Source organism: Lampetra fluviatilis, chromosome 63 (assembly GCF_964198595.1).
Source record: "Lampetra fluviatilis chromosome 63, kcLamFluv1.1, whole genome shotgun sequence".
Taxonomy (NCBI): domain Eukaryota; kingdom Metazoa; phylum Chordata; class Hyperoartia; order Petromyzontiformes; family Petromyzontidae; genus Lampetra; species Lampetra fluviatilis.
Window position 1 is genome coordinate 3,834,843 of NC_136337.1, and position 27,358 is coordinate 3,862,200.

Consider the following 27,358-nt stretch of genomic DNA (forward strand, 5'->3'; position numbering starts at 1 on the left):
CCCCCCACTTCAACTTGGACTAACCCCCCCCCTCTTCAACTTGTACTAAACCCCCCCCTTCAACTTAGACTAACCCCCCCCCCCACTTCAACTTGGACTAACCCCCCCCCCACTTCAACTTGGACTAACCCCCCCCCCACTTCAACTTGGACTAACCCCCCCCCCCCCCCACTTCAACTTGGACTAACCCCCCGCCCCACTTCAACTTGGACTAACCCCCCCCCCCACTTCAACTTGGACTAACCCCCCCCCCCACTTCAACTTGGACTAACCCCCCCCCCCCCACTTCAACTTGGACTAACCCCCCCCCCCACTTCAACTTGTACTAACCCCCCCCCCCACTTCAACTTGGACTAACCCCCCCCCCCACTTCAACTTGGACTAACCCCCCCCCCACTTCAACTTGGACTAACCCCCCCCCCACTTCAACTTGGACTAACCCCCCCCCCCACTTCAACTTGTACTAACCCCCCCCCCCACTTCAACTTGGACTAACCCCCCCCCCCACTTCAACTTGGACTAACCCCCCCCCCCACTTCAACTTGGACTAACCCCCCCCCCACTTCAACTTGGACTAACCCCCCCCCCCACTTCAACTTGTACTAACCCCCCCCCCCACTTGGACTAACCGCCCGCGTCGTGCGTGAAGACGTCCTTCCGATTGCGACGTGGGGACTGCAGTACATCTTACCTGCTGCGTGACAACGAGGAGAGAACAAACACTGGGCGGTGCACGCCGCATGCACCGCCCTCCTGTCCACAGCCATCGCGACAGACCCGGCTGGAAAACACTCGTCGTGAAAGTGCATCAGGCCGCTGGACACGTTACTTTATTTTACTTTCGACAGGAAGCGACAGACCTCCTTTGTTTTACCATATCAGTTATAGCAATTTTAACATTCCTCTAGGTAATGAGATATCAGTACAGCAAGCGGGTTCGCGAACCCGTCTCCAACAACCGCCGAGTGTTGTTACGCCCACAAGAGTCAAAAAGTTTTCCTCCGGCACGCACTCCGGGTTTTCCTCCCAACGGAACGCTCGTTAAAATTCATCAGTCCCAACACGGCGAGCGGATCTCCGAGTCCCCCGAGCCTCAGCTGTGCTTCATCGTCGGCCCCGGCTGGTGCAGAATGTATCGGCCGACCTGCCCGTCGCGCTCCAACTCGCGCATTATGTCGTCGCGATGCATGCGCCGACGCAGAACCAGGTGGCGCCTGCCATCCCGCCAGTAGCTCTTGCTGCGCAGGTTGTAGCGGGCGGCCACAAGGTGCACGCACTTGCGCTCGTCAAGCGTCAGCTCCGACGAGAAGGTGAGCTCGTCCTGCCGGGACGACACGGCGTACTCCCGGATCACCTCCTCCACGCTGCGCGCCGTCACCGCGCTGCCCTGGCTCGTGCCGAGCCCCTCGCGCGCCATGCGCTGGTGAACGGTGATGGGTTCCGAGATCCCCTCGCGCCCGGCCGCGCCGATGCCGCCTCCCGTCCAGCCCATCTTGCGCATCAGCTGGCTACCCACGTTGTCCTCCGACAGACGCTCGCCGCCGCCGCGTCGCATGATGTCGCGGCGCGACACCGTCGGCCCCTGGGCGACGTTGCCGGCGTTGCCGTTGGCCGTCGGCGTGATGGTGGGGCGGGTCTGGCGCAGGAATTCTAGGCCCTGCTCGGCCACGGTTTGCTTCACCGCCTTCTTGGGCCCCACGGCGCTGGTGACAAAATCGCCGCCGATGTAGAGCGAGCAGCACCAGTGGAACACGCCGCTCGAATCCATCTGCAGCGGCTCGAAGCGGAACTCCACATCGGTGCGGTTGAACTGCGCCGAGTTGTTGAGCACGCACACGGGGTTGTCGGCGTTGTCCAACACCACGAACTCGCGCAGCGTCGAGCCGCGTCCGTGCCACTGCCCGCCGCAGCGCTGCTGATGCATTGTCAATTGCTTCGGCGGCGCCGCCGCCGCCGCCGGCACGTTCCGGGTCTTGGGAGCGGGGTCGCAGAAGGGGTCCGAGAGCGCCGGCGGCAGGTCCGGCCTGGCCGGTTCTGAGCGGTCGTTGAGGACGAGGTCGTGCATGGCCGCGTCGTGCTCGACCGAGCCGAAGCCCGGGTTGGCGCTGGGCGCGGCGCCGTTGTTGCCGCCGCGCCGAAGCAAGATGCTGCTGCGGTGCCGCGTGACCTGCTGCACGTGCACCGAGTCGCGCAGGAAGAGGCTCAGCGCCCGCTGGGTGGCGCGGTCGCGGGCGCCGTTCTTGCTGCCCGAGTAGCCGGTGGCGAGGTAGATGAGGCGGCAGCGCAGCTCGCAGGCGTAGCCCTGGGTGGGCAGCTGACGGTCCTTGGGCAGGTCGGCGGGCGCCAGCCTCGACAGCTCCACGTACGTGTACTCGGGGTTGCAGCCCGACTCCTGCGCGGCGGCCGTGAAGAGCTTGCTGAAGTTGAGCTCGCTCCTGAAGCCGCCCTCCTCGTGCAGAATCCGCTTCACCACCTTTGGTCACGGGAACAAGGGCGAGGGATGAGCGAGCGTTAACCCTGCCGCCTGCGATGCAGCCAAGAGGCCGCCAATCAGAGGTCGCAACCGGGTACCCGATACCCGTACCCTACCCGATACCCGGCTACCCGGCCGGGTACGGGTACCTGTTTGCGACCCTGATGCGGCGGGGTACGGGTACGGGTAGGCCGTGAGTCACCGGTGAGTAACCGTTTGTCACTCATTTCGGGTAGGGTACGGGTAGCGTACCTGTACCCGTACCCGGCCGGGTACGGGTACGGGTACCCGTTTGCGACCCTGGTGCGGCCGGGTACGGGTAAGGAATCAAAACCCGTTTGCGACCTCTGCCGCGAATACGGTTCGGCATCATGGTTCCACACAAAAAGGGTGCGATTGTCTTTAAAACATTGATGGTACCGCCTTCGTTTGCAGCGTCCGTCTTTTACGTTCCGTCCCCGTTAGTCCGTTCACAGGTCGCCCTTGCGTACAATGCGAGGCGTTCGTCATAAATTTGACGTGAAACATTCAACGCGTGCTATCATTTTACTTCATCATGTGCAGGCAGACCTCGCTTAGTGCTGAAGATGCATTCGTATTTACGTGTACGCGTGTGTATGTTGTGGGGAGCGGTTGTGCAGCGGTTAGCGCGCTGCGCTACGAACCCAGCGACCCAAGTTCGATTCCCACGCACGGCAAACACAGTGTCAATTATCTGGACCGGTCCTGGCTCCCCGAGGTCGACTCAGCCTCAAATGAGTACCTTGGGCGGTGTTTAAACATCGCCACTCGGGAGACAAAGGCAGCCAGGCGTCGTGCTGGCCACCCACCCCCTCGTGTGCCGTGCCGGCCTTCGTAGGTGCTACTCGCTAACAGCACTTGCCCCAAGTCTGATCAGGCTATACGGGGGATCTTTAGTCTTTTTGTGTCTATAGAACTTGTCGCACTGTACATAGCCAAACGTGCTAATCCGAGGTGAAGTGATCGCTAATTGAAACAGGACTAAAAGGGGTCATTATAGCATTGTATAATATTCGGGGATGTGTTTCCAAGAGCATTATTTATTTCGTATGAGCAATGTATGCGGCCTTCATTGGGGTATCGGTAATGGAGCTAAGAATACAGGTGATAAACGTTATACTGGTAGGAAACTCCTGGTTACACCAGCCCACAGGGGATTATTGTGTCCGTCGTGCAGGGAGGGGCTGGGTGGGGAGGGTGGGGAGAGGCTGGGTAAGGAGGGGCTGGGTGGGGAGGGTGTGGAGGGGCTGGGTGGGGTGGGGCTGGGTGGGGAGGGGCTGGTCGCCCCGTGGTGCCCTTATAAAACTCAACGTCTAACCTACTCACACCAGCTTGTGCCCGCCCTCACAGTCGGCCATATTTGCGGAATACACCACGCCGCCGTTGACCCTGGCCATTAACCGAGCAACCCAACGTTCCTACCAGCTCCCTCCGCAGGAATGTGTTTTAATAAACAAACAGGGTAGGGAGGCCCTACCAGGAGTACAAGACTCCAAGCGACATAGCTCGGAGGGTCATTGATGTCTATTGTATCATTGTGCAATTTCCCCCTAACGTGAAATTTTATAGTATGACCATGAACAATTTTCTACCACTACCAGTTTATTTGCTTTGCGACAAATGATGCATCCAATGTGTCTGCGTCGATACTGATATTATTCTAGTGGGCACGTCAACCTTTAATACCTCATTTCTGTACTTTTGGGAAAATTATCTCTCCACCATGACTGAAAGAGATGCCTCTCTAAAATCTCGCCACATACAAATCTGCAAGGAATAAAATGGACGTGTGTCATGAAGAGAGCAAAACTTGACTTTTCAAATCACATGTGTGGGATACTGGCACTCTGTCCCACTTGCCTTCTTTCATCCATTCATTCGGGTTATGTTTGCCAGTACTGTTTCATACAATTTCTGCAAATTTAAGTTCCACAAATAAGGGGTCTCTGTAGTTCTTGGCCAAAAAATGTTGCCTCTTGTTTTGTGATAACCAAAATGAAAGGGCCCCTCAGTAGTGGCAGTTTTTTCTGAATTGGGAGTTATCTTAAGCAAGACGTCCATATCCCGAAATACCCATTTTTCTCATCTTTGCTAAACAACGACAAGTTAAACAAATTTTTTTTTTACATAAATCGGTTCATACCTCCCCCGTAGGATTTTCGCGGCGCAGGAACATTAATTACCTTGTGCAATCGTGTGAAGATAATCTGCCTCGGTTGAATCTTGATCTTGTCGAACGGCGACTGCGACTGCGCCTGCTGTTGCTTCGGAGGTTGCGACAGGAGCGGCTGTTTCACCACCGGTGCCGCCTTCACCGGTGCCGCCTTCACCGGTGCCGCCGGTGGTGCCGGCGACGTCACCGCCACCGCGTTCCAGCTGTCCTGAGTGGGGTCCCCCAAGGAGTCGGTGAGTGCCGGCAGCACGTCCGTTCTGGGCGGCTCCGCGCGGTCGTTGAGGACGAGGTCGTGCATGACCGAGTCGTCTTCGGCGGAGCCGAGCCCCGAGTTTGCGCCGTTTTTGCCGCGCTGAAGCAAGACGCTGCTGCGGCGCCGCACGAACTGCTGCACGTACACCGAGTCGCGCAGGAAGAGGCTCAGCGCCCGCTGCGTGGCGCGGTCGCGAGCGCCGTTCTTGCCGACCCAAAAGCCGGTTGCCAGGTAGACGTGGCTGCAGCGCAGCTCGCAGGCGTAGCCCTGGGTGGATAGATGTTGCCCCGCGGGCAGATCGGCCGGCGCCAGCCTTGACATCTCCACGTACGTGTACTCGGGGTTGCAGCGCGAAGCCTGCGTGGCAGCCGTCAGGAGCTTGCTGAAGTTGAGATCATTCCTGAAGCCGCCCTCCTTTTTCAGCATCAGCGTCACCACCTTTGCGTCCGAAGGGGATTGGGGGCAAGGGTTACCGTTTACATTTTACACGTTTCCCGTAAGGATTTCAACAGTAAATATATTTCGGTTTAAAGCTTTCGTGACTGCAGGGATTCATATTCTTGGTTCTTTCGGTAAAGTCGTGAGAATTATTTTATGTTTTATTTTTATTATTTTATTATTTCCATTCTAAGTGACTTTACCGAAAGAACCAAGAAGATGTAAATATATTGTTTTCCTCTTCTTGGTTCTTTCGGTAAAGTCACGTAGAAGGGAAATAATAAAATAATAAAAATAAAACACAATAAAATAATTCTCACGACGTTTCGGCCACAACGCAAGCAGACGTCCTCAGGTGAAAACCAGGTCCGTCGAGGCGACAGAGACTGACTCTGTCGCCTTTATTTTTATTATTTTATTACTTCCCTTCTACGTGACTTTACCGAAAGAACCAAGAAGATGAATCCCTGCAGTCACGAAAGCTTTAAATCGAAATATTGTTTTCCGACACGCTCAATTGACGATGCGTGCGTTGCGAGTGCAGGAATTCACAGTGGCAGCTCCTCTGAAAGGGAAGATGAGTTCACACCCTAGAAGTGGTGCCAGAGCAGAATCTACCCTCCGTCACCAACCTCCTTACTGGCAAAGCCCCCCAATCGAAACCCCCCTTTCGCTGGGGTCCCTCTCCTGGAAAAAGCCCCAAGCAAAGTCCCCTTCGTAGGGTTCATCCCTCCTGGAAAGCAACAGAGCCCCATTCCTATCCTCCAAAATCTGGCGCATCCATGAGGCCTGTGGCTGACCCTCCTGGCCTCCTCATCCAGCCCACAAGGTTTTCTAAGCGTATTCTTAGGTTTTTTCGGTAAAGTCACGTAGATAAAAAATTCATAAAAGTAAAATAAATAAGTATTTCGTGCTGTGACGGTTCCACCTGAAGACGGAAGCTTGTGTTGCCTCCGAAACGTCGTGATTTTTATTTTATTTAAATTTTACTTTTATTAATTTATTTTTTTACCTACGTGACTTTACCAAAAAAACCTAAGAATATGAATCCTTGCAGTCACGAAAGCTTCAAATCTAGAATTTCTAAGCGTAGATAACCTAGCCAAGAAAAATAGTCACACGGCCAAAGTGCCATAGCTGGCATTCCCACATCATGCAGGTGACATACCTCATCTGACTATGGGCGAGACACAAAATCATCCAGGTGGTACCCAAGTTGAGAGAGAAACCTGGTAAACAATGGAGTTCAGCTGGGCACCCAGTGATTTCCTGAACGTCCGCATCTCGGCTCGATAGAGCAAAGCAGAAACGCAATAAAACACACAGCTTCGTTCTAGATTTGAAGTTTTCGTGACTGCAAAGATCCATACTCTTAGGTTTTTTCGGTAAAGTCACATAGGTGAAAAAAGAAGAAAAACAACTTAATTTAGTTGTTTTTCTTTTTTATTTTGTTTTCACCGACGTGACTTTACCGAAAAAACCAAAGAGTACACGGCTTCGTCCTTCTCCCGCATCCTTCTTGCTGGTGCCACTGCCACCACCACCACAGACAAAAACATTCCCAGCAGTCCGGATTGCCGGAAGGGATTACTCCAGAATTCACTGGGAAGAAACCAGAGGTACTTCTACCACAATTCAGAGCACCCGCAGTTCACGAATAAGCCATCAGATAAACAACCTTTGCCGGAATTCGACAAGGTCGCTGGCACTCCCAGGGCGTGGTGTCCTGATGCGCCGAATCGATCGCCTTCTTCGGATCAACGTGGGCTGCAAGCAACTTTCTCCCACAACTCCCAAAAGGCACTCAACAAGGACACACAAGTGCTAGCGCCACGGTGGCGAGATGTTAACTACCTCGCCTGCTTCATAGGAACTCATGGGTGCAATCCCGATCCTGACACCTGCTGCTGTGTATTTGGAGTTTGCGTGTCCCTCTCTCATCATCATCACGGTGGCTAGGAGATGTTAACTACCTCGCCTGGTGTGCAGGAGGTCGTGGGTTCGATCCCGACCCTGACGATGCCTGCTGCTGTGTATTTGGAGTTTGCGGTGTCTCTCTCTCTCTCATCATCACGGTGGCTAGGAGATATTGACTACCTCGCCTGGTGTGCAGGAGGTCGTGGGTTCGATCCACCAGAGGTCGCAAACGGGTTTTGATTCCTTACCCGTACCCGGCCGCACCAGGGTCGCAAACGGGTACCCGTACCCGGCCGTACCCGTACCAGGCCGGGTAAGGTACGGGTATCGGGTATCCGATTGCGACCTCTGGGATGAAGCCATGTTGCAGGTGCGGGTGGGTTGATTCTAGGAACTTGAATTGTGAGAAGAGACAAGACGTTGGGAAATGAGTGACAAACAGTTACTCACCAGTGACTCACGGCCTACCCGTACCCGGCCGCACCAGGGTCGCAAACGGGTACCCGTACCCGTACCCAGCCGGGTACGGGTAGCCGGGTATCGGGTAGGGTACAGGTATCGGGTACCCGATTGCGACCTCTGCTATTCACTACTTATCGGGAGTTACAGAAGAGATGCCTCAATCAACACAATGAACCTGGCATCTTGGAGCCAAGACTGAGGACTCTCAAACTCTAACTAACCCATTATCACCACCTTTAACTGTATACACCAATTTTGTATTCTTGTGGAACATCATAACCCCATTCTGTGCTGCCACAAAATAAATGATTTGCCTATCGGCCTCTAATTAGCTTTCCAATCCAATATTTTCCATATTTTCCAAATTAAACAGATGCTGCGAAATAAAAAAAAATATTTTGGAAAACCAGAAGGCCAATAGAACAAAAAAAAACACATTTGATTTATAAATGGAGGCACAGAATGGAGTTCTGTATAAATACATTGAACTACCAAGTCGTTTAGAATTGAAACCAAGGTTAAACATGTAAAGCAATTGACAACTCCCATCCATTCCGCATTTGAAGGGTAGTTACCTTGTGTAGCCGTGTGAAGATCGCCTGCTTCCCCGCGATTATGCTGCTACTGAACGGCGACTGCCGCAGATTCACAGCTTGCTGCTGCGGCTCCTGTTTCACAGCTTGTTGCTGCTGCTGCTGCTTCAAAGCTTGCTGCAGCTGCTGCGGCTCCTGCTTCACAGCTTGCTGCTGCTGCTGCTTCACAGCTTGTTGCTGCTGCTGCTTCAAAGCTTGCTGCAGCTGCTGCGGCTCCTGCTTCACAGCTTGTTGCTGCTGCTGCTGCTTCAAAGCTTGCTGCAGCTGCTGCTGCTCCTGGTCCAGAGGTTGCTGCTGCGGCTCCTGTTTCACAGCTTGTTGCTGCGGCTGCTGCTTCAAAGCTTGCTGCAGCTGCTGCTGCTGCTGCTTCAAAGCTTGCAGATGCAGTGCTTGCTGCTGCTTCAGAGCCTGGTGTTGCTGTTGCTGCTGCTGCTTCAGAGCCTGCTGCTGCTGCTGCTGCAACAAACTGAGTGATAGCGGCAGAGTGGGCCCTCTACTGCCGCCTGGCCTCGGTTGCTGCATTCTGGGCGATGCCCCGGTGGTGCCGGCTGGCTTGAAGCGCTGGCGATAGTCGGCTTGCAGCTGGGCTGCGTAGTCCGACAGCGCCGACGACTTTTGGACTGTGCCCTGCTCGCTCCCTGCTGCAGCCGATGGTTTCGGAGGCGAAGCAGCAGACGTCGTTCCATGCTGCTTCTGTTGCTGCAGCTGCGGCGGCTGTTGCTGCGGCTGCGTCTGGCCTTGGGTGACGGCACCTTGCAAGATGGACACGAGGAGCCCCACTCCCGACGGGTCGGTGCGCAACTGAGTCTCCACCATCTTCTCGAATTGCGCGCGGAGACGCTCCTCAGCTTGCGCCTGCGATGGTCAAAATGCAACTCTTGTTACATCTTAGTCGTGGGACAATATCAAAACGGGTACCAGCTGCATTCCCACTGCTGGTGGAACGGCCACCACGAGAGGGAGCTCGACAGCACGTCAAGAAGGTACCGGGTCGTCCTCTACTTACGATGGGGATGCGTTACGACGACCCCATCGTAAGTCGAAAATATCGTAAGTCGAAGATGGCCTAGCCTACCCAGGAGTCTTAAAGAATGGTGACAATTGAGGAAAACAGAGCAATTTACACTACCGTACTGTATTAACTAGATACTGTATGTATTTATTAATTACAATACAGTAAAACCTTGGATTGCGAGCACAATTCGTTCCGGAAACGTGTTCGTAATCCAAAGCACTCGTATATCAAAGCGAATTTCCCCGTAAGAAATCATGGAAACTCAAAGATGATTCGTTCCACAACCCAAAAATATTCATGTAAAAATGATGAATACAAAATACCTTTTATATTTTTATTATTTAAATTTAATACAAAGTAATAAAATGTATTAGTTTAATTTAATCGTGGCTGATGTGAGGGAGAGGAGGGTTATTAAGAGAGAAGAACCATCGGCTCAGTTGTGATCTCGCAACGCACGACAGACAAAGCGTATACTGTACGTACTGCAGTAGTATACTGTACGTACTACAGTGGTATACTGTACGTACTACAGTGCTCGTATTGCAAGACATCGCTCGTTTATCAAATTCATATTTACGTAAAATATTTGCTCGTCTTGCAAAACACTCGCAGACCAAGTTACTCACAATCCAAGGTTTTACTGTACTGTATTGCACAGTAAAATGTAAAGTAAAAAAAACCAAGGCAAATTCTTAGCCTACCTATATGAACTGCAATTTAATAGAAAGTTTTTTCAGGAAACAATCCTATCTGCTATAAAAACTTTTAACATGCATTGACCGCATCGTATCGTGATAACCCAAAAATGAAATCGCTAAAGCTACGTATCACACATGCATTGAACGTATCGTTCGCCGCTGCGTTTGCCTGCCGCGCGAAATGTAAAATATTTTTCAATTTCGTCGTATCGCCATCGTAAGATCGAAATATCGTAAGTCTGACCATCGTAACTCGGGGACTACCTGTATTCTGTCATACTCCTCTTGGCAGAGGTGGTAGTACCCACACTTGACCCCACGCTCATGACCTTCCGATTAATTGTGGTTGTACCCATCTACACCGCTCGGTCAGGGGATGGGCAACCTGCGACTCCGGTGCCCGCTATGTGGCTCTTTAAGGGCCGCTTGGCGACGTTATTTATTCAGGGACGCGCCCTGTCTCGTATTCACATTGCGGCTCTTGAATTAGAGTTTTCTTGTTGATCGAATTTTAAACAAATATATGGCTCTTCTTGTTATTTTGGTTTGCTGACCGCTGCGCTTAGGTGGACAGAGGGGGCTGGGGGATTCCAGAAACTCTCCCAATGCTTCGACAGTGACGCCGGTAGATCGAATCAACCTGTGACCTCCGGATTGCAAGTCCAGTGCGCTATCACCCCATAGCAGCATCCCACGTAATAAGGCGGATGTGTAAGTACTCAGGGTGGTGCAGGTTGCACTGTGCTGATGAAATGACCAGTCCACCGTTTGCTTGATTACACTGCTCATGGAACCACAATGGTACAAAAGCCCCCGCCAAAGTCTGAGGACCCAAATATTGCCGTTTTATTTTCACGCTCTGAGACACGACCTTTGGATTTACATTTTACTTTAGTTTATTTCTAGGTCGTGACATAAAAAAACTAGATGGCAGCACGGTCAGTGGGTGTTTAAACTCATACGTATGGAGTGTTATAATCAGATTTATATTCTTAGGTTTTTTCGGTAAAGTCACGTAGGTAAAAAAAAATTCAAATTAATAAAAGGAGGCAACACAAGCCTCCTTTTATTAACCGTCACAGCACGATAGCTGTATCGAGTGAGAGAAATTCCAAGAAAACAGTCCTTGTATATATACTGGTTGAGGGTGAGAGGAGCCAAGGTAGGCCCTGAATATTATTTTTGTGAGGTTCGGTGCGGCTTAAGCACGCTGTTATAATCAGGTTTCTCCGACGCCGAAACATCGGAAATGCTCATCAGAAATGGCGAAACAGCACAACGCAGAAGACTGCTTAAAAATCAGTCTTTTGAGACCGAGGCTTTCATGGTTAAATAATATTATTACGATGAACGTACGCAGGTGGCACCAACCTGATTTTCTGCCGCAGCCTTGTTTCCCGTGCCACTCTGATGCACCTGCAGCTGTGCCTGCACCATCGCCTGCAGATGCTCCTGCAGCTGGTTCTCCAGCTGAGATCGGAGATCGCTCGTTGAATTAACCGACGACTGCTGAGCTCTCACACCTCCGACACTTCCTCCAACACCGCCTCCTCCTCCTCCAGCGCCTCCAGAATTTCCTCCAAAACCGTCGCCAACATTGCCTACCCCGGGTTTACATCCACCGTCGTCACCGACGTGGTTGGAAGGCCCGGCACCGGCGGGCTTCTGCGAACGGACAAACTGAATGGGCTCGAAGCGCGGCCGATACGTCGCTTGCGGCGCCACGGTGGATTTCTCGCCGTCGGTGCCGGCACCGCCGGTGGCCGACTCGACCGATGCCAACCTCGCTCTTTTTTCCGACGTGGCCGAGTCGCTTGGCTCCGAGTTGCCGCCGCCGCCGCCAGATGCCGGTTCTTCGGCTGTAGCGGGGACAGAGAGCGCAACGGCGGCAATGCGCGAGTATTCCATTTGAATCGTGTCACTGCACCGTTTGCCACGATGTGAACGCTTTCAGAAAATTGTTTAAGGTGCTGGGATAAAGAGAGTAGAGATAGGACTCACCGGGTCGTTTAAGCGCGGAGATAGGCTGACCAAGAACATTGAACTTAGGGCCTTGGTCAACTTCAATTCCCTTCGCCATCTCAGTCACCTTCTTCATCAGCTCCGAGTTGTATCTGACATCATCATCATCAGCAGAAACATTGCCTTTGTTACTGGTAGGAACCACCTGGTTCCACCAGCCCACAGGGGATTATTGTGTCCGTCCGTCGTGCATCCAAAAATGGGAGGGGTGGGGCTGGGTGGAGAGGGGAGGGTGAGGAGGGGCTGGGTGGGGAGGGTGGGGCTGGGTGGGGGGTGGGAGGGGTGGGGCTGGGTGGGGAGGGGCTGGTCACCCCGTGGTGCCCTTATCAACGTTTAACCTACTCACGCCGGCTTGTGCCCACCCTCACAGTCGAGCATATTTGCGGAATACACCACGCCGCCGTTGACCCTGGCCATTGACCGAGCAACCCAACGTTCCTACCAGCTCCCTCCGCAGGAATGTGTTATCATCATCAGCGGCAGCATCAGTATTAATTTAAACAGCACGGCTCTAACATCTCAAGAAACGTGCCGACTGCTCACGCAACCTACTCGTAGTGTGCGAATCACAGTTTGGGAGCCAATGGCTTAAGACATTTGAACAAAGTACCATCCATTCAAAGTGGGAGGCCTCACGTGGCTACAGGCCGTATGAAATTAAGTTGAATGCCATAAATGGCCCATGGAGAAGAGGTAGCCCACACCTGACAAAAGCTCACGTAAGTCGAAGGGTGGGTTCACACTGACGTTAGCGCAAAATGTGTCCGCAACACCACAGTGGAACTTAACGTTAAAGCCACTTGGTATGTCTCCTTCCACTCACTCGGCTGCACCCCAATTGGCTGCCGATTCAAAGCACGCGAAAGAGTTCTACCGACGTTTCCTGCTGCCGCCCTTACTGGACATCTGCGACAAAAAGCTTCACAGCTCAGTCGAAATTAAGATTCTGATTAAAGATTCTGATACTCAGAAAGGAGTTACAACCCAGAACCGATCTTCCAATAAGCCAGATTTCAACTGCAAGTCGCTCCAAGCCTGGGGCTTGTCATTCAGACGCTGTCTCCACGACAGACTTGTTCTCCACCTGAGGACGGCTACTTGCGTTGTGGCCGAAACGTCGTGAGAATTATTTTATGTTTTATTTTTATTATTTTATTATTTCCACTCTACGTGACTTTACCGAAAGAACCAAGAAGATGAATCCCTGCAGTCACGAAAGCTTTAAATAGAAATTTAATGATATTTTATTATGTTTTATTTTCATTATTTTATTATTTCCACTCTACGTGACTTTACCGAAAGAACCAAGAAGATGAATCCCTGCAGTCACGAAATCTTTAAATCGAAATGCAAGACATGATACAAGAACCCTGACCGCACCTGCACCCCAGGAAGATGTGGTTGACCCAAACCATGGAGAGGGAGACGAGTCGATCCAGATCGTCCCCGCGGAATCGCTCGAGGTTCTGTGCGAGGAATCGCCGTCGCGCCTGCCATTCCTTGACGCTCTCTTGGGGGAGTTGCAGCGAGTCGAGCAAAGCGCTGTCTTCCTCACCGTCTCGCTCACCATCCGGCTCGCCGACTCGCTCAAGGTCTTGCTTTCCATCCCGCTCGCCCGCCATCGTGGGAGGGTGAACCTGTCTTTCTGTGTCTTCACATCACCACCGTCGTCATCACTTAGTACTTGTTATCGCACCGCGAAATAAATTAAGAAGCGCAGTTCAACTGAGCACTTGCGCATAGATGGCGCACGTAACATATCGCTTGTAACGAATATAATTATTGAATTAGTTATATTGTAAGTAGCAGTATGCGCGTTGTTTGTGTGTACGTATGTTGAACTTCTTCCGCACAGTACGTAGCTAACCGTGAAAATCGTAGGTACGGGGGGGGGGAAGGACCACAAACTAAACACAAAATTCTGTTTTAAAGAAGCGAGTATTCAGTCTAATTGGAGTTTGCATTTTCTCCCCGTGGATTTTGATCCGGGTCCTCCAGTTTTTCCCTCCACATGTACAATAAACATCGCCCGTTTGGAGTATTTGGCTGCTATACATTTCCACATGATAAGCCACTTCGTGTCATTTGTGGCCATGTCGCTTCTGAAAAAGGGATAAACTATACAGCTCAGTGGGCCTTACCTGGTAAAATAAATAGTAGTAGCAGTCTCAACGGGTTCCTACCTGGTTGAAATGTATGAATGGCTGACACACACACACTGCTTCATGATACCCTATCTATAATACACACAAAATAAAATCCTTCAAATATTGATGCAGTATAATCGCTACTGTACTCTATACTAGTGACTTAGTGAACGTCTTATAAAAGTGAAATATACACACAATAACAGATGTTATCTCTTTTATAACAACAGTTTAACATTGCAACAGCGAATGTTGAACAAGTTCTACGCTGCATAACCAACACAGCCAATGTTTCGATTTAAAGCTTTCGTGACTGCAGGGATTCATCTTCTTGGTTCTTTCGGTAAAGTCACGTAGAAGGGAAATAATAAAATAAAACATAATAAAATAATTCTCACGACGTTTCGGCCACAACGCAAGCAGCCGTCCTCAGGTGGAGAACAGGTCTGTCGAGAAGAGAGAGTCTGACATTTACCGAAAGAACCAAGAAGATGAATCCCTGCAGTCACGAAAGCTTTAAATCGAAACATTGGCTGTGTTGGTTATGCTGCGTAGAACTTGTTCAACATTCGCTGTTGCAATGTTAAATTTCAGACTCTGTCCTCTCGACAGACCTGTTCTCCACCTGAGGACGGCTGCTTGCGTTGTGGCCGAAACGTCGTGAGAATTATTTTATTATGTTTTATTTTATTACTTTATTACTTCCCTTCTACGTGACTTTACCGAAAGAACCAAGAAGACAGCCAATGTTATCTCACTGTAAAACGGCACTGTACGTCAACAGGCCTCTTGGGCAATACAACTCCTGACTGTTTAAAGTTAACCGACCATACTTCACCACCCTGGTCATTCCGTGTTGATGAAATCGGAGGGGGGGGGGTGATAGAGAGAGAGAAAGAACGCAATCCGGGGACAATTTGCGTTACAATTGTGTGCAAATTGTTAAGCCGGCAGGCGTTTGAAGGTCCCCTGAGAGGCGGCGGCGGCGGCTATTTTCTTTTGACAGCTACGACGACGAAGCGCGCTGTACACTCGCACGGAAAGCGTCTCGGTCTAACAAGTGTCGCCTCGGCAAGGCAATCGTCTAGAACGTCGGCAATTTCGAGGCGCGATTTGCGTTCGAAGCCTCGGCGCGGCCTTCAAAGCCGAAGCATCCGCACCGCACGTGCCGCATTACAATTCAAACGCCGCGGCAATTTAATCGTTTAGCGGCAAACCTCACAACGCGCGCGGTTAACGGCTACAGCAATGACGATTTAAAATAAAATAAACCCTTGCAATGGTTGGGTAATAGGCCGCTTAAATGAAACATTACACAGGCCTAGGCCGTAGCGGCCTACCGCTATCCTACATTAAATAATGAATTTAAAAAACCGAATCTCCTCACCTCAGGCGGACGAGCGCCTTAAGATCTCCATGTCGTCGTTTGACGTGAGGAGGAGGAGGAGGAGGGCGGCAACGAGGATGTTCTGTTCGTGACAAAAATGTAAACGGTGAGTGTTAAATAGCAAAAAGTGTGTAAAGTTTTTACAAAACGACTCCTTCGCAAAATCGCCGCCGCCTGCAACCGCCGAGCGAACTGGCAAAAAACGAAATGGCGCCGGCTCGAAGCCGCCTTGCAAATCGATCGCCGATCGATCAGCGGTCGATCGCGTCTCTCTGGGCTCGATTAGTGTGGTCTATATTCTTAGGTTTTTTTCGGTAAAGTCACGTAGGTAAAACATTAAAATTTATAAAAGTAAAATAAAAAATAAAAATCACGACGTTGACGGTTCCACCTGAAGACGGAAGCTTGTGTTGCTTCCGAAACGTCGTGATTTTTATTTTATTTTTATTTTACTTTTATTAATTTAAATGTTTTACCTACGTGACTTTACCGAAAAAACCTAAGAATATGAATCCTTGCAGTCACGAAAGCTTCAAATCTAGAATTAGTGTGGTCTAGTCGGTGGGGTGGGGTGATGGAGGGGTGGGGTGATGGAGGGGGGGGGGGTGTGTCAGGTTGCGTCCTCCTGATTGGTTGGCGACGCGGGCACGTGTCCCGGATGGGAGGGGCCTCCTGGTAATTCGGACAAATCTCCTGAAGATATTAGCCGCAAATTCAAGTTCAAGTTCATTTATTAGGTATAGCCCTGTGAGCCATTCGGCTTTTGAATCGGGTGCAACAGCAACAAGCTAAAAACAAAAACATGAACAAAAAACATCTTAAAGTGACTAAGTGCAAACAGAAAATTCAAGAAAAGACAGTAAAATATTGCAGAAAAAATCACCGTACACCAACGCTGTGTGCAGAAATCCCAGTGGGATGCAAGTCAAACAACAAACAACAACCACAAGACAACTTAGATTAAGGCCATCAGTCTAACTCTGTACTACAACAAACAAACATGGCTAAACCAATACACTTTTCGAAATCACCAAAATAAAGCCATGAAAGCAATGAAACAGTGATCATACAATATTGATTTTAAGCTTTCGTGACTGCAGGAATCCATACTCTTTGGTTCTTTCGATAAAGTCACGTGGGTAGAAAAATAATAGATCACGAAGTTTCGATCGCAACGCAAGCAATCGTCATCAGGTGGGACAACAGTTCAACATGTGACCTTTCGCGACCAATAGCATCCCACACTACAGGTTGTTTTTTTGGGTTTAGATCGTGTAAATATATGAATGTGTCGTTAAACCCGCCAAAATTATAATACTCCGATTGATGCTCCTGCTGCTGTTGTGGAGTGACTCATGCAGCCAGCTATGGCTGCAGGGTTTTGGTAGTACATGTTTATGTCATTTATTGTGAAAATTCCGTCACAGTTCCTATGATCACTGTTTCATTGCTTTCATGGCTTTTTTTTGGTGATTTCGAAAAGTGTATTGGTTTAGCCATGTTTGTTTGTTGTAGTACAGAGTTAGACTGATGGCCTTAATCTAAGTTGTCTTGTGGTTGTTGTTGTTTGACTTGCATCCCACTGGGATTTTTGCACACAGCGTTGGTGTACGGTGCTTTTTCTGCAATATTTTGCTGTCTTTTCTTGGATTTTCTGTTTGCACATATTCACTTTAAGATGTTTTTTGTTCATGTTTTAGTTTTTTGTTTGTTGCGGTTGCACCCGATTCAAGAGCCGAATGGCTCACAGGGCTATACCTAATCAATGAACTTGAACTTGAACCACCCGACACAGCTAATTAGTAAGGTTTATCACATAAACAGAACGTGGCCAATTCGTTATTAGTACAGCACACCGGTGTGTTGGAGAGCCAAGCCACAACGTTTACAATCTGAGTGCCGTGACGTTTCGCCGGTAATCACAACTAGCTTCATCAGGCCACAGCCAGATTTGTGGAGAAGTCCTCTTGTTTACTTCCGTAATATTGCAAAGGGTTTTTTGGGAGGAATACGTATAAATGTTGTCAGTTTAACACGTAGGCTTTCGCGATCAATGCTGTCCATAATTCGTTACTAGTTTTTTTTTGGGTTAGATCGTGTAAATATAAGTGTGTCGTTAACCCGCCACCAACCGACACAGCCAAATTGGTCAAGGTTTGTCACGTAAACAAAACGTGCAAATCAGTTACTTACTTCAGCAGTAAAACCCACTTCTGGAAAATCGCCTGATGATGTTATCCACAATTAAGTTTTTTTTGGGGGTAAATATAAATGCGTCAGTTTAACACGTAGGCTTTCGCGAACAATATTATCCATAATTCGTGACTAGTTCAGTAACGAATTATGAATAAGTAGTTCATTACACCGGTGTGCTGACTATAGTGGAGTCATGGTCCACTTTATATCTACCCCTATCACTACCAATACCCCTTTCACTACCCTTATCACCACCCCTACCCCTTCTCTACCCCTATCACTACCCCTATCACTACCCCTACCAATACCCCTACCCTTATCACCACCCCTACCCCTTCTCTACCCCTATCACTACCCCTATCACTACCCCTACCAATACCCCTACCCTTATCACCACCCCTACCCCTTCTCTACCCCTATCACTACCCCTATCACTACCCCTACCAATACCCCTACCCTTATCACCACCCCTACCCCTTCTCTACCCCTATCACTACCCTTATCACCACCCCTACCCCCCTTTCCTACCCCTCCCACTACCCCTATCACCACCCTTACCAATACCCCTACCAATACCCCTACCCTTATCACCACCCCTACCCCTTCTCTACCCCTCTCACTACCCCTATCACTACCCTTATCACCACCCCTACCCCCCTTTCCTACCCCTCTCACTACCCCTATCACCACCCTTACCAATACCCCTACCCCTTTCACAACCCTTATCACCACCCCTACCCCTCTCCTACCCCTCTCACTACCCCTATCACCACCCTTACCAATACCCCTACCCCTTTCACAACCCTTATCACCACCCCTACCCCTTTCCTACCCCTCTCACTACCCCTATCACCACCCTTACCAATACCCCTACCCCTTTCACAACCCTTATCACCACCCCTACCCCTTTCCTACCCCTCTCACTACCCCTATCACCACCCTTACCAATACCCCTACACCCTTTCACAACCCTTATCACCACCCCTACCCCTTTCCTACCCCTCTCACTACCCCTATCACCACCCTTACCAATACCCCTACACCCTTTCACAACCCTTATCACCACCCCTACCCCTTTCCTACCCCTCTCACTACCCCTATCACCACCCTTACCAATACCCCTACCCCTTTCACAACCCTTATCACCACCCCTACCCCTCTCCTACCCCTCTCACTACCCCTATCACCACCCTTACCAATACCCCTACCCCTTTCACAACCCTTATCACCACCCCTACCCCTCTCCTACCCCTCTCACTACCCCTATCACTAACCCTCACCCTACCCACAACCCCTCCTTAAACTCTCCCGCCTGTACTCCTGTCACCATAACTACACCACAACTTTTACCAATAACCCCGCTCTTTATCGCAACCGCTACCATCCCAAAATTGGTGCGAAACGCCTTGGATGAAGGCACTCTCGATATATACACACACATCTACATTGGGTAATATTCGCCCTCTCATGTTGATGTCCTTTATTTCATCAGTGCGAGCTCTGTTTAAGACTAATTATTCACACGTGTCAATGTCGCCCCTTTATTTTGACGTCCCTCAATTTTAAACAAGCGAGAGCACTTTGGGGTTCGCTTTTACATCTTGTATTTAACTCAGGCGAGCGAGAGACAAATGAATTGGCCTTGAGAGCAATGACCTGCATATTTAACCCGATTGGAGTGCATTGAGATGCAGCGTCTCTAGCGATGTCCTCTGTACACGCAGGACTTTCAAATACTTTTGGTGAGGCCACACATTCGTTTTCTTGGTTCTTTCGGTAAAGTCACGTAGAAGGAAAATAGTAAAATAATACACCATAATAAAATAATTCTCACGACGTTTCGGCCACAACGCAAGCAGCCGTCTTCAGGTGGAGAACAGGTCTGTCAAGTAGACAGAGTCTAGACAGAGTCTGCTTGACAGACCTGTTCTCCACCTGAAGACGGCTGCTTGCGTTGTGGCCGAAACGTCGTGAGAATTATTTTATGATGTTTTATTTTTATTATTTTATTATTTTCCTTCTACGTGACTTTACCGAAAGAACCAAAAAGATGAATCCCTGCAGTCACGAAAGCTTTAAATCGAAATTTCACACATTCGTTGACAACTAATTCTGACTGCGCTTTGACTGCATGCTTCTACCGTGCATTCACAACTACTAGCAAGTATAACCCGTAAAAACAACGTTTTTCACTATAAATCCTTTATATGCGTGGCGGCTAGAGTCCTCTCGTCCTCTGGCTTGAGATGGCTCCCACCTATGGGTCAGATGATTGCAATGCACCATTAAGCAATTGGTAATTAAATATAATATTTTTGTCCTAAAAAGTGTAAAATTTTGGAAAAAAATTTTCACGAACATTAATTATCACGCACAACGAGTCTGTGTGCAAAATGTCAGCTCGATTGGATCACGGGAAGTGGGTTAAAAAACGACCGAAAGATTTGCACGGTCCTAAGCAAGCAACCAAGTGAACTTAATATAAAGTATTTAAAAAGACGAGGCGACAAGGGCGCTAAAATTAGCGTTGCTGCCAGCATGCTCGCAGGAGTGGATAGATTGGGACGATCCGGTGACGATGTTAACTACCTCGCCTGGAGGTCGTGGGTTTGATCCTGATCCCAACGCTCTCTCTCTCTCTTTCTTCCCCCGTGGATTTTTCTCCAGGTCCTCCGGGTTTTCCCAACGCATTTAGAAACATGCGTTTAACGTATTTGGCTGCTATACATTTCGACGTGATAAGCCACTTTGTTGCGCTATCATTTGTGGTCAGGGTGCTTCTGAAAAGACCTATATAGCTCAGTGGGCCTTACCTGGTAAAATAACATGTTGAGATAGTGGGTCGTTTGAGAGTGGTAGGCTGCACACGTGGCTATGGGCCATATGAATTCATAGACCATGCATTCCCAAACCTATCTTAAAGTTTACCAGTAGTGTAAGCAATTTGGTAAGGCAGGTGGCACAAACACATTCCTGCGGAGGGAGCTAGTAGGAGCGTTGGATTGCTTGGTCAATGACCAGGGTCAACGGCGGCGTGGTGTATTCCGCAAATATGGCCGACTGTGAGGGCGTGCACAAGCCGGCGTGAGTAGGTTAAACGTTGAGTTTTATAAGGGCGCCACGGGGTGACCAGCCCCTCCCCACCCAGCCCCACTCCTCCCACCCCCCCACCCTCCCCTCCCCACCCAGCCCCACCCCTCCTATTTTTAGATGCACGACGGACGGACACAATAATCCCCTGTGGGCTGGTGGAACCAGGTGGTTCCTACCAGTAAAAGTATTCATTAGTAGCCATATGGTACAAGTCAACGGACCATCATGAGGCACGCATAAATGCAACCAATATTGAGAATAACATCGTAAAGAAATCAAATCAGAAATAATATCTCCCATTAAGTTATGTTTATTAGCAAAACCAATGACGTATACTTACAGTACACAGTTCAGGAGATGAGAAAGGAATAATTTTCGTCCAGAGTTCCGTTCTGGATGGTCGTGCGGTGATTGTGTATCAATCACACTTGATACATTAATACGAAACGCTGGCTTTCCGCAAATATTTTGAACCACAGATCCCTAGCGTGGCCACGAGAGATCCTATCGGCATTCGCTCTTCCAAGAAAAATCTTAGAAGCTAAGCACAACCGGGCATGGATAGTGCTCAGATGAGTAACTAATATGCACACCAAGTTGCCACAGTCGGCTGCAGGACCATGTGGCAGGCAGTGCAGTAAAATTCACGGTTATTTTGTACATTTTTTGCTCCCCACCTTTTCACAAGAGCAGCGTGGTAAAGTATGGGTAAATGACCTCACAATCCGTATGGCATGCAGAGGCCACATCCAGCGGTGGATTGATGAAGGGCACGACATGTACTTGATAAGCTGTGAAGCTACAATGGCAGCATGGCCAGCAGGTTTCTGACAGGCCTTCTGTGAAGCAGAATTTCAGCGTGACTTTGCACAACTCTTGAGGATATTTGTCCTATTCTTCCACACTGATCAGATGTCTTGGAAGCGTAAACTTTTATTTTACCAGGTAAGGCCATACACCTTCTTTTTTAGAAGCGACCTGGTCATCACAAATGATAGCTCAACGAAGTGGCGTATCACGTGGAAATTTATAGCAGCCAATTACTCTAAAAGCACGTTGATTCTAAACGTGGAGGGGAAAACCGGAGGACCTGGAGAAAAATCCAAACGACCACTGGGAGATAGAACGTGCACACTCCAAATACACAGCAGGCGTCAGGGTCAAGATCGAACCCACGACTTCCTGTATACCTGGCGAGGTAGTTAACATCTCGCCACCGTGGCGGCCCTGGGTAGGGGCTACCCACAGTTTTTTTCACCGCATGCAACCTGCCGATCAACTGTGGTTTACCCATTTCTGCCGCTTGATGGACAGAGGTGGGTAAATTTCGATTTAAAGCTTTCGTGACTGCAGGGATTCATCTTCTTGGTTCTTTCGGTAAAGTCACGTAACCCAGCTTAAATATACGCTGCCAAGCTTGGTGGTGTTCATTCAGACGCTGTCTTTCCGACAGACCTGTTTTTCACCTGAGGACGGCTGCTTGCGTTGTGGCCGAAACGTCGTGAGAATTGTATTTTATTGTTTTATTTTTATTATTTTATTATTTCCCTTCTACGTGACTTTACCCAAAGAACCAAGAAGAAGAGGTGGCTAATTAAAGAAACCGGCGCCATTGTTTCAACTGCCGCGCCGTGCGATTGAATCGAACCGGCGACCTGTAGATTGTAAGTGCCACGTGCTCTTACACCATGGCAGCATCCCACTCTGGTACACTCACAAACAAAGCAAGACTACTCAAAAGAAGCCATTCGCCAAATATCCCAAGCAAGCAGGACTCGGGGAGAATTTTCTGGTTAAGTAATTGTCAATATATTATTATTATTATATCGAAGACAATAATACAACCGTGTAGGTTTTCGTGATTGTGTTGTACAGCTCTCCGACATGTTTGGGTTGTAGCGCATGTTGTTTTGCGTGATGCCCGACGTTTTAGTGCGGCACAATCTGAAAACACATCTGAGAGGTGTATGATGATGTTGACAATGACAACGATGATGTGTCCATCTGGGAGAACTTGAATCTTGGTTAAGACATTCTTCCCAGAATGGCTTTGGGGAAACCCGGTCGCAGGCGAAGGGAGCCGAGTGGAGACATTCAGCAGGGAAGGGCGAGAGTCACATTAGGGGGCGGCCTCGTTCTCGGCGCCCAGGAAAGGTCACGAACTCTGCCCACCCCCCCCCCACCCCTGTCAGGGCGCCCGCCACCATCTTCACTCCTTCAGATCCTCCAGCGCCAGCCGCTCAACCTCGGCGCGCAGGTGTGAGCGGCGCTGCAGGTAACGGTAGACGCGCACGCTGCACAGGTACCCGCCGTACACCGTGAGCAACATCATGGAACCCGAGAAGATGCGGTAACCCACGTCCACCAACTTCTTGCCACCGCCCGTCATGATCTCTGCGCAACAAAAACAAATGCATCGCCACGTGTGAATCATTCGCCACTGACAGCATTTCAGATGTTCGCCAAGCTGTCCCTGTAGCAGTCCACTTGCTCTCTCACCAAACTCTGTGGCCGTCTGGTTCGTTGTTCCTTCTGATACTAGGAAGCCACTGAAGCAATACACTTTTAAATAATCTAGTTTGAAAACTCATTTCTTTAGATAACTGCTCTTTGTGTTTAGTTGGTTGTCCTTGCCCCGCACCTAAGATTAGCACAGTTGGCTAGATACGGTGCGAAAAAAATCCAACATACGTACGTACATAGAAACTCGATGCGAACATGTAAAAACTGCCGATCAACTCCCATGCAATATGAATCTTACTAACCACTTAACCTCCACCCCGAACGCGAATCGTAAACTCTAAACATAATCCTAAACTTTACCCGTAACTTTATCCCTGAACCCATAAGTATATTCCGAAACCCCAAACTCTTATCCTCAATCCCTAACCCTTAATCTTAACACTAAATCCCGGATAAAAAAAATGTGCGGGAACTACTTTTTGTTATGAAACGGTTATTCTGACGATTGCGGCTTGTTACACAACTGCAATATCTTTATTTGAAGCTTTCGTGACTGCAGGAATCCATACTCTTTGGTTCTTTCGGTAAAGTCACGTAGGTAGAAAATCGAATAAAACTAAAAATAATATATTCTTGGTTATTTCGGTAAAGTCACGTAGGTAAAATAAATAAATAAATAATACTATATTCTTGGTTCTTTCGGTAAAGTCACGTAGGTAAAAAAATTAAATACATAAAAATATATTCTTGGTTCTTTCGGTAAAGTCACGTAGAAGAGAAACAATAAAATAATAAAAAGATTAAAAAAAAATTTATTTTTATTTTATTGTTTCCCTTCTACGTGACTTTACCGAAAGAACCAAGAATATGAATCCCTGCAGTCACGAAAGCTTTAAATAAAAAAAATAATTTATCACGACATTTCGATCGCAACACAAGCGGTCGTCCTCAGACGGAAAAAATATAATCCAGCAGTGGAACTGCTGAATATAATCCAGCGATCGAAACGTCGTGAGAAATTATTTTTTGTTTTATTTTATTTTTCTACCTACGTGACTTTACCGAAAGAACCAGAGTATAAATCTGCAATACCCAACCACTCCACCAGACGGCGACGGTGCCAATTAAAAACCCCGCAAATCCAGAGTGCGTGACAAAATAAAAACACACGGGCCCCGGTGAAACACAAACACACACGTGCGAACTTTGAACACTTAAGACAATTAACACCAGTGATGACGGGCAATGTTTAAAATGTTATGACATTTACTTGCACCACGGCGTCAAATAACGTCAGTGTTAAACAACAACAAAAAAATGCCTACTCACTGTGACTTTAAGGAAACGTCTTGTGGTCGGCAAGGGAAACCGTGCACTGAAATGCAATAACAATAACAGCGTTATTGCTTTACATTATCCAAGTGATAAGCCACGTCGTTGAGATACCATTTGTGATTCTGAAAAAAGCGATACATAGCAGCTCAATGGGGCCTTCATACCTGTTACAATAAAACAAAGTTTAACCTCGAACAACAGTGGATTTGAGCGTATCAGAAATCGTTGCGTCATTCACCAACCCTTGCCTTATGTGCCGAATCACACAGGCGGATCAATGCCTCGAGCTGAGCGTGTCGATGTTTCGTTTGCACTCCCTGCCAACCGATTCGGTTTACCCCGTATTCTTGTACAGAGGAATTGACTTTGCAGATCCATACGACGTACAGCCGTTTCAATGCGGGCAACAACAAAACATCTATATAATTACAATACCCTCCCCCTCCTTGCCTCGAATCACTGCACCAGATTGAATTGAATTAAATGATGACGGCACCCTGATGCTGCTCTATTTAAGACCGGAAGCAACAGGAGAGCTTCACCATTCTTGCCCGATGAAGCTGATTGTAATTATCAGCGAAACGTCGTACTACTCAAATTTTAAAATGCTGTTGATTCTCTGTTCAGCACACCGGTGGGCTAACGAAGTCAATTAATTTGTCCTTTGAAAACGTGACACATTTTTTACTGTTTGGCCGTGTCGGGTGGTGGAGGGTTACGACACATTTATAAATAACGCGATCTGACCCAAAAACCTATATTATGAACAAAAAAAATGTCTGTTTGTGTTTCTCCCTTGTGGTGGGACTTTGTAGGAAGAACGTTGAGATGTATAAGCGGCACGGGGTGACCAATAAGATCTGAATTGGCCTGTGATAAGGTCGGGCACTGATAAGGGGTTGACCGACTATGAGTTAGTGGAGTGGAGAGCTCGTGGCGTGAGACCGATGAGTGACAGCACGTGGCGTTGTGGCGAAACTTTGGCGTTCGGATTAAACTCATGCAGCTAGCTAAGGATGCTAGCTTTAGTAATCTATGTTATGTATGTCGCTATTGGAAACTTTCAATCACATTTCTTATGATCACTGTTGCATTGTTTTTACAGCATTATTTGAGTAATTTCTAGAAAGGTTTAGTTTAGCCCGATTTTTTGATGTAGTATAGATTTATACTTCAACATTTTATCTATATTTATGATTAGTTATTGTGATCTAACATAACAATGGGATTTTTTTTGCACATGTTTGTACGCAGCATAAACAAATGGTGCTTTTTCTGGAAGATTTTATTGTTTTTGTAGGGGATGTTTCAATTTGCGTACAGTAATTTTTTTAAAATGTATCTTTTAATTGTATTGTTTGTTGCGGTTGCACCCGAATCAAGAGCCGAATGGTTCACAGGGTTATTCCAAATAAATAAAAACTGAAAACTGGCGGGCGAGCGAGTGGTGAGGGCAACTGCTCTGGTACCCATATCTGTCAACCACTTATCAGTGCCCATCTCATTACAGACCAAAACTAAATGTACAGGATCGTAATACAACCCTGTCAACCCATTAGCAGTGCCTAGCTTACTACAGAGCAATTTAGACCTTTTCTAGATTTGAAGCTTTCGTGACTGCAAGGATTCGTATTCTTAGGGTTTTTCGGTAAAGTCACGTAGGTAAAAAAATAAAATTAATAAAAGTAAAATAAAATAAAAATCACGACGTTTCGATTGCAACACAAGCAATCATCATCAGGTATAAATGAAATTTCTATTTCATTTATGAAATTTCTATTTTATTTATTAAATTGCTATTTCATTTATACCTGATTTTTATTTTATTTTACTTTTATTAATTACAATTTTTTACCTACGTGACTTTACCGAAAAAACCTAAGAATAATTCAGACCTTGTTGGTCACCCCGTGCCCTTATAAATCTCATCCTACAAAGTCCCATCACAAGGAGAGAAACACAAACAAATAGACAAAAACATTTATGTTTTTTGGTTTTTTCGTTAAAGTCACGTAGGTAAAACAATTTGAAAACAATTGTTTTACCTACGTATGAATCCTTGCCAGTCACGAAAGCTTCAAATCTAGAATTAACATTTGTTGCCCGTATTGAAACGGCTATTACGGCGTAAGGACATGAACACTCACATTTCCCTGTTCACGAATACGGGGTAAACCGTATGGGTTGACAGGTATGGGTACCTCTTTAAATATATAACAATCCCACGCAAGCAGAAGTCATGCGAGTCGCTACTGTCACCGTGAGAGCGCGAGGCATGAACGATCTGCAATAGTACGGGACAGCCTCCTCCCGCCCTTGCCTAAACAGCAAAGCCGGGAGCCTAGCGTAGGCCCACGGTTAACTCTCCATGTCCGACAGGGGCAAAAGCTACGAGACCGACAACTTTTTTTATTGGCGCCAAATAAGTTATATATAATGATGCGTGGCGATAGAGTAAAGGGTGCTACGCTGGACAATGATAGTTAAACGTACATTTCGTAAACAATTATAAAGAAATGGAAGTTAAAGCCGCCTGAAGTTGACGCGTAACACACGCTTACCTCCCTCCAGCGGTCACGAAGAAAGCTCGCGTCTGATTGGCTCCTCAGCGCGCGCCGCTTCCCCCGATGTAAGCCGCGCGCCCATTGGTCAATCGAAACAAGAGCCAC

The 27,358-nt window shown here is 48.2% G+C and overlaps 2 protein-coding genes across 2 annotated transcripts; both read right to left on the minus strand.

Annotated features, from left to right (window-relative positions):
- Window positions 1-814: 814 nt before the first annotated feature.
- Window positions 815-15,793, minus strand: NKRF (NFKB repressing factor). Its single transcript, XM_078881849.1, has 7 exons — window positions 15,603-15,793; window positions 13,449-13,719; window positions 12,048-12,160; window positions 11,418-11,905; window positions 8,313-9,185; window positions 4,678-5,358; window positions 815-2,473 (listed from the first exon to the last, which is right to left on the minus strand). The coding sequence occupies exons 2-7, from the start codon at window positions 13,688-13,690 to the stop codon at window positions 1,094-1,096; spliced, it is 3,777 nt and encodes a 1,258-aa protein (XP_078737975.1). The 5' UTR covers window positions 13,691-13,719; window positions 15,603-15,793; the 3' UTR covers window positions 815-1,093.
- Window positions 15,794-22,426: 6,633 nt separating this feature from the next.
- COX14 (cytochrome c oxidase assembly factor COX14) lies at window positions 22,427-27,299 on the minus strand. Its single transcript, XM_078881873.1, has 3 exons — window positions 27,251-27,299; window positions 24,684-24,729; window positions 22,427-23,285 (listed from the first exon to the last, which is right to left on the minus strand). The coding sequence occupies exon 3, from the start codon at window positions 23,278-23,280 to the stop codon at window positions 23,101-23,103; it is 180 nt and encodes a 59-aa protein (XP_078737999.1). The 5' UTR covers window positions 23,281-23,285; window positions 24,684-24,729; window positions 27,251-27,299; the 3' UTR covers window positions 22,427-23,100.
- Window positions 27,300-27,358: the final 59 nt, after the last annotated feature.

Bases quoted from the DNA above. Each gene is read 5' to 3' on its own strand.
- NKRF (XM_078881849.1), bottom strand. From the start codon at position 13,690: ATGGCGGGCGAGCGGGATGGAAAGCAAGACCTTGAGCGAGTCGGCGAG. The intron at 11,906-12,047 runs GTGAGTCCTATC...TCCCCGCTACAG, and splicing joins CTCCGCGCTTAAACGACCCG to CCGAAGAACCGGCATCTGGC. The intron at 2,474-4,677 runs GTAATTAATGTT...CCGTGACCAAAG, and splicing joins TCTTCACACGATTGCACAAG to GTGGTGAAGCGGATTCTGCA.
- COX14 (XM_078881873.1), bottom strand. From the start codon at position 23,280: ATGACGGGCGGTGGCAAGAAGTTGGTGGACGTGGGTTACCGCATCTTC.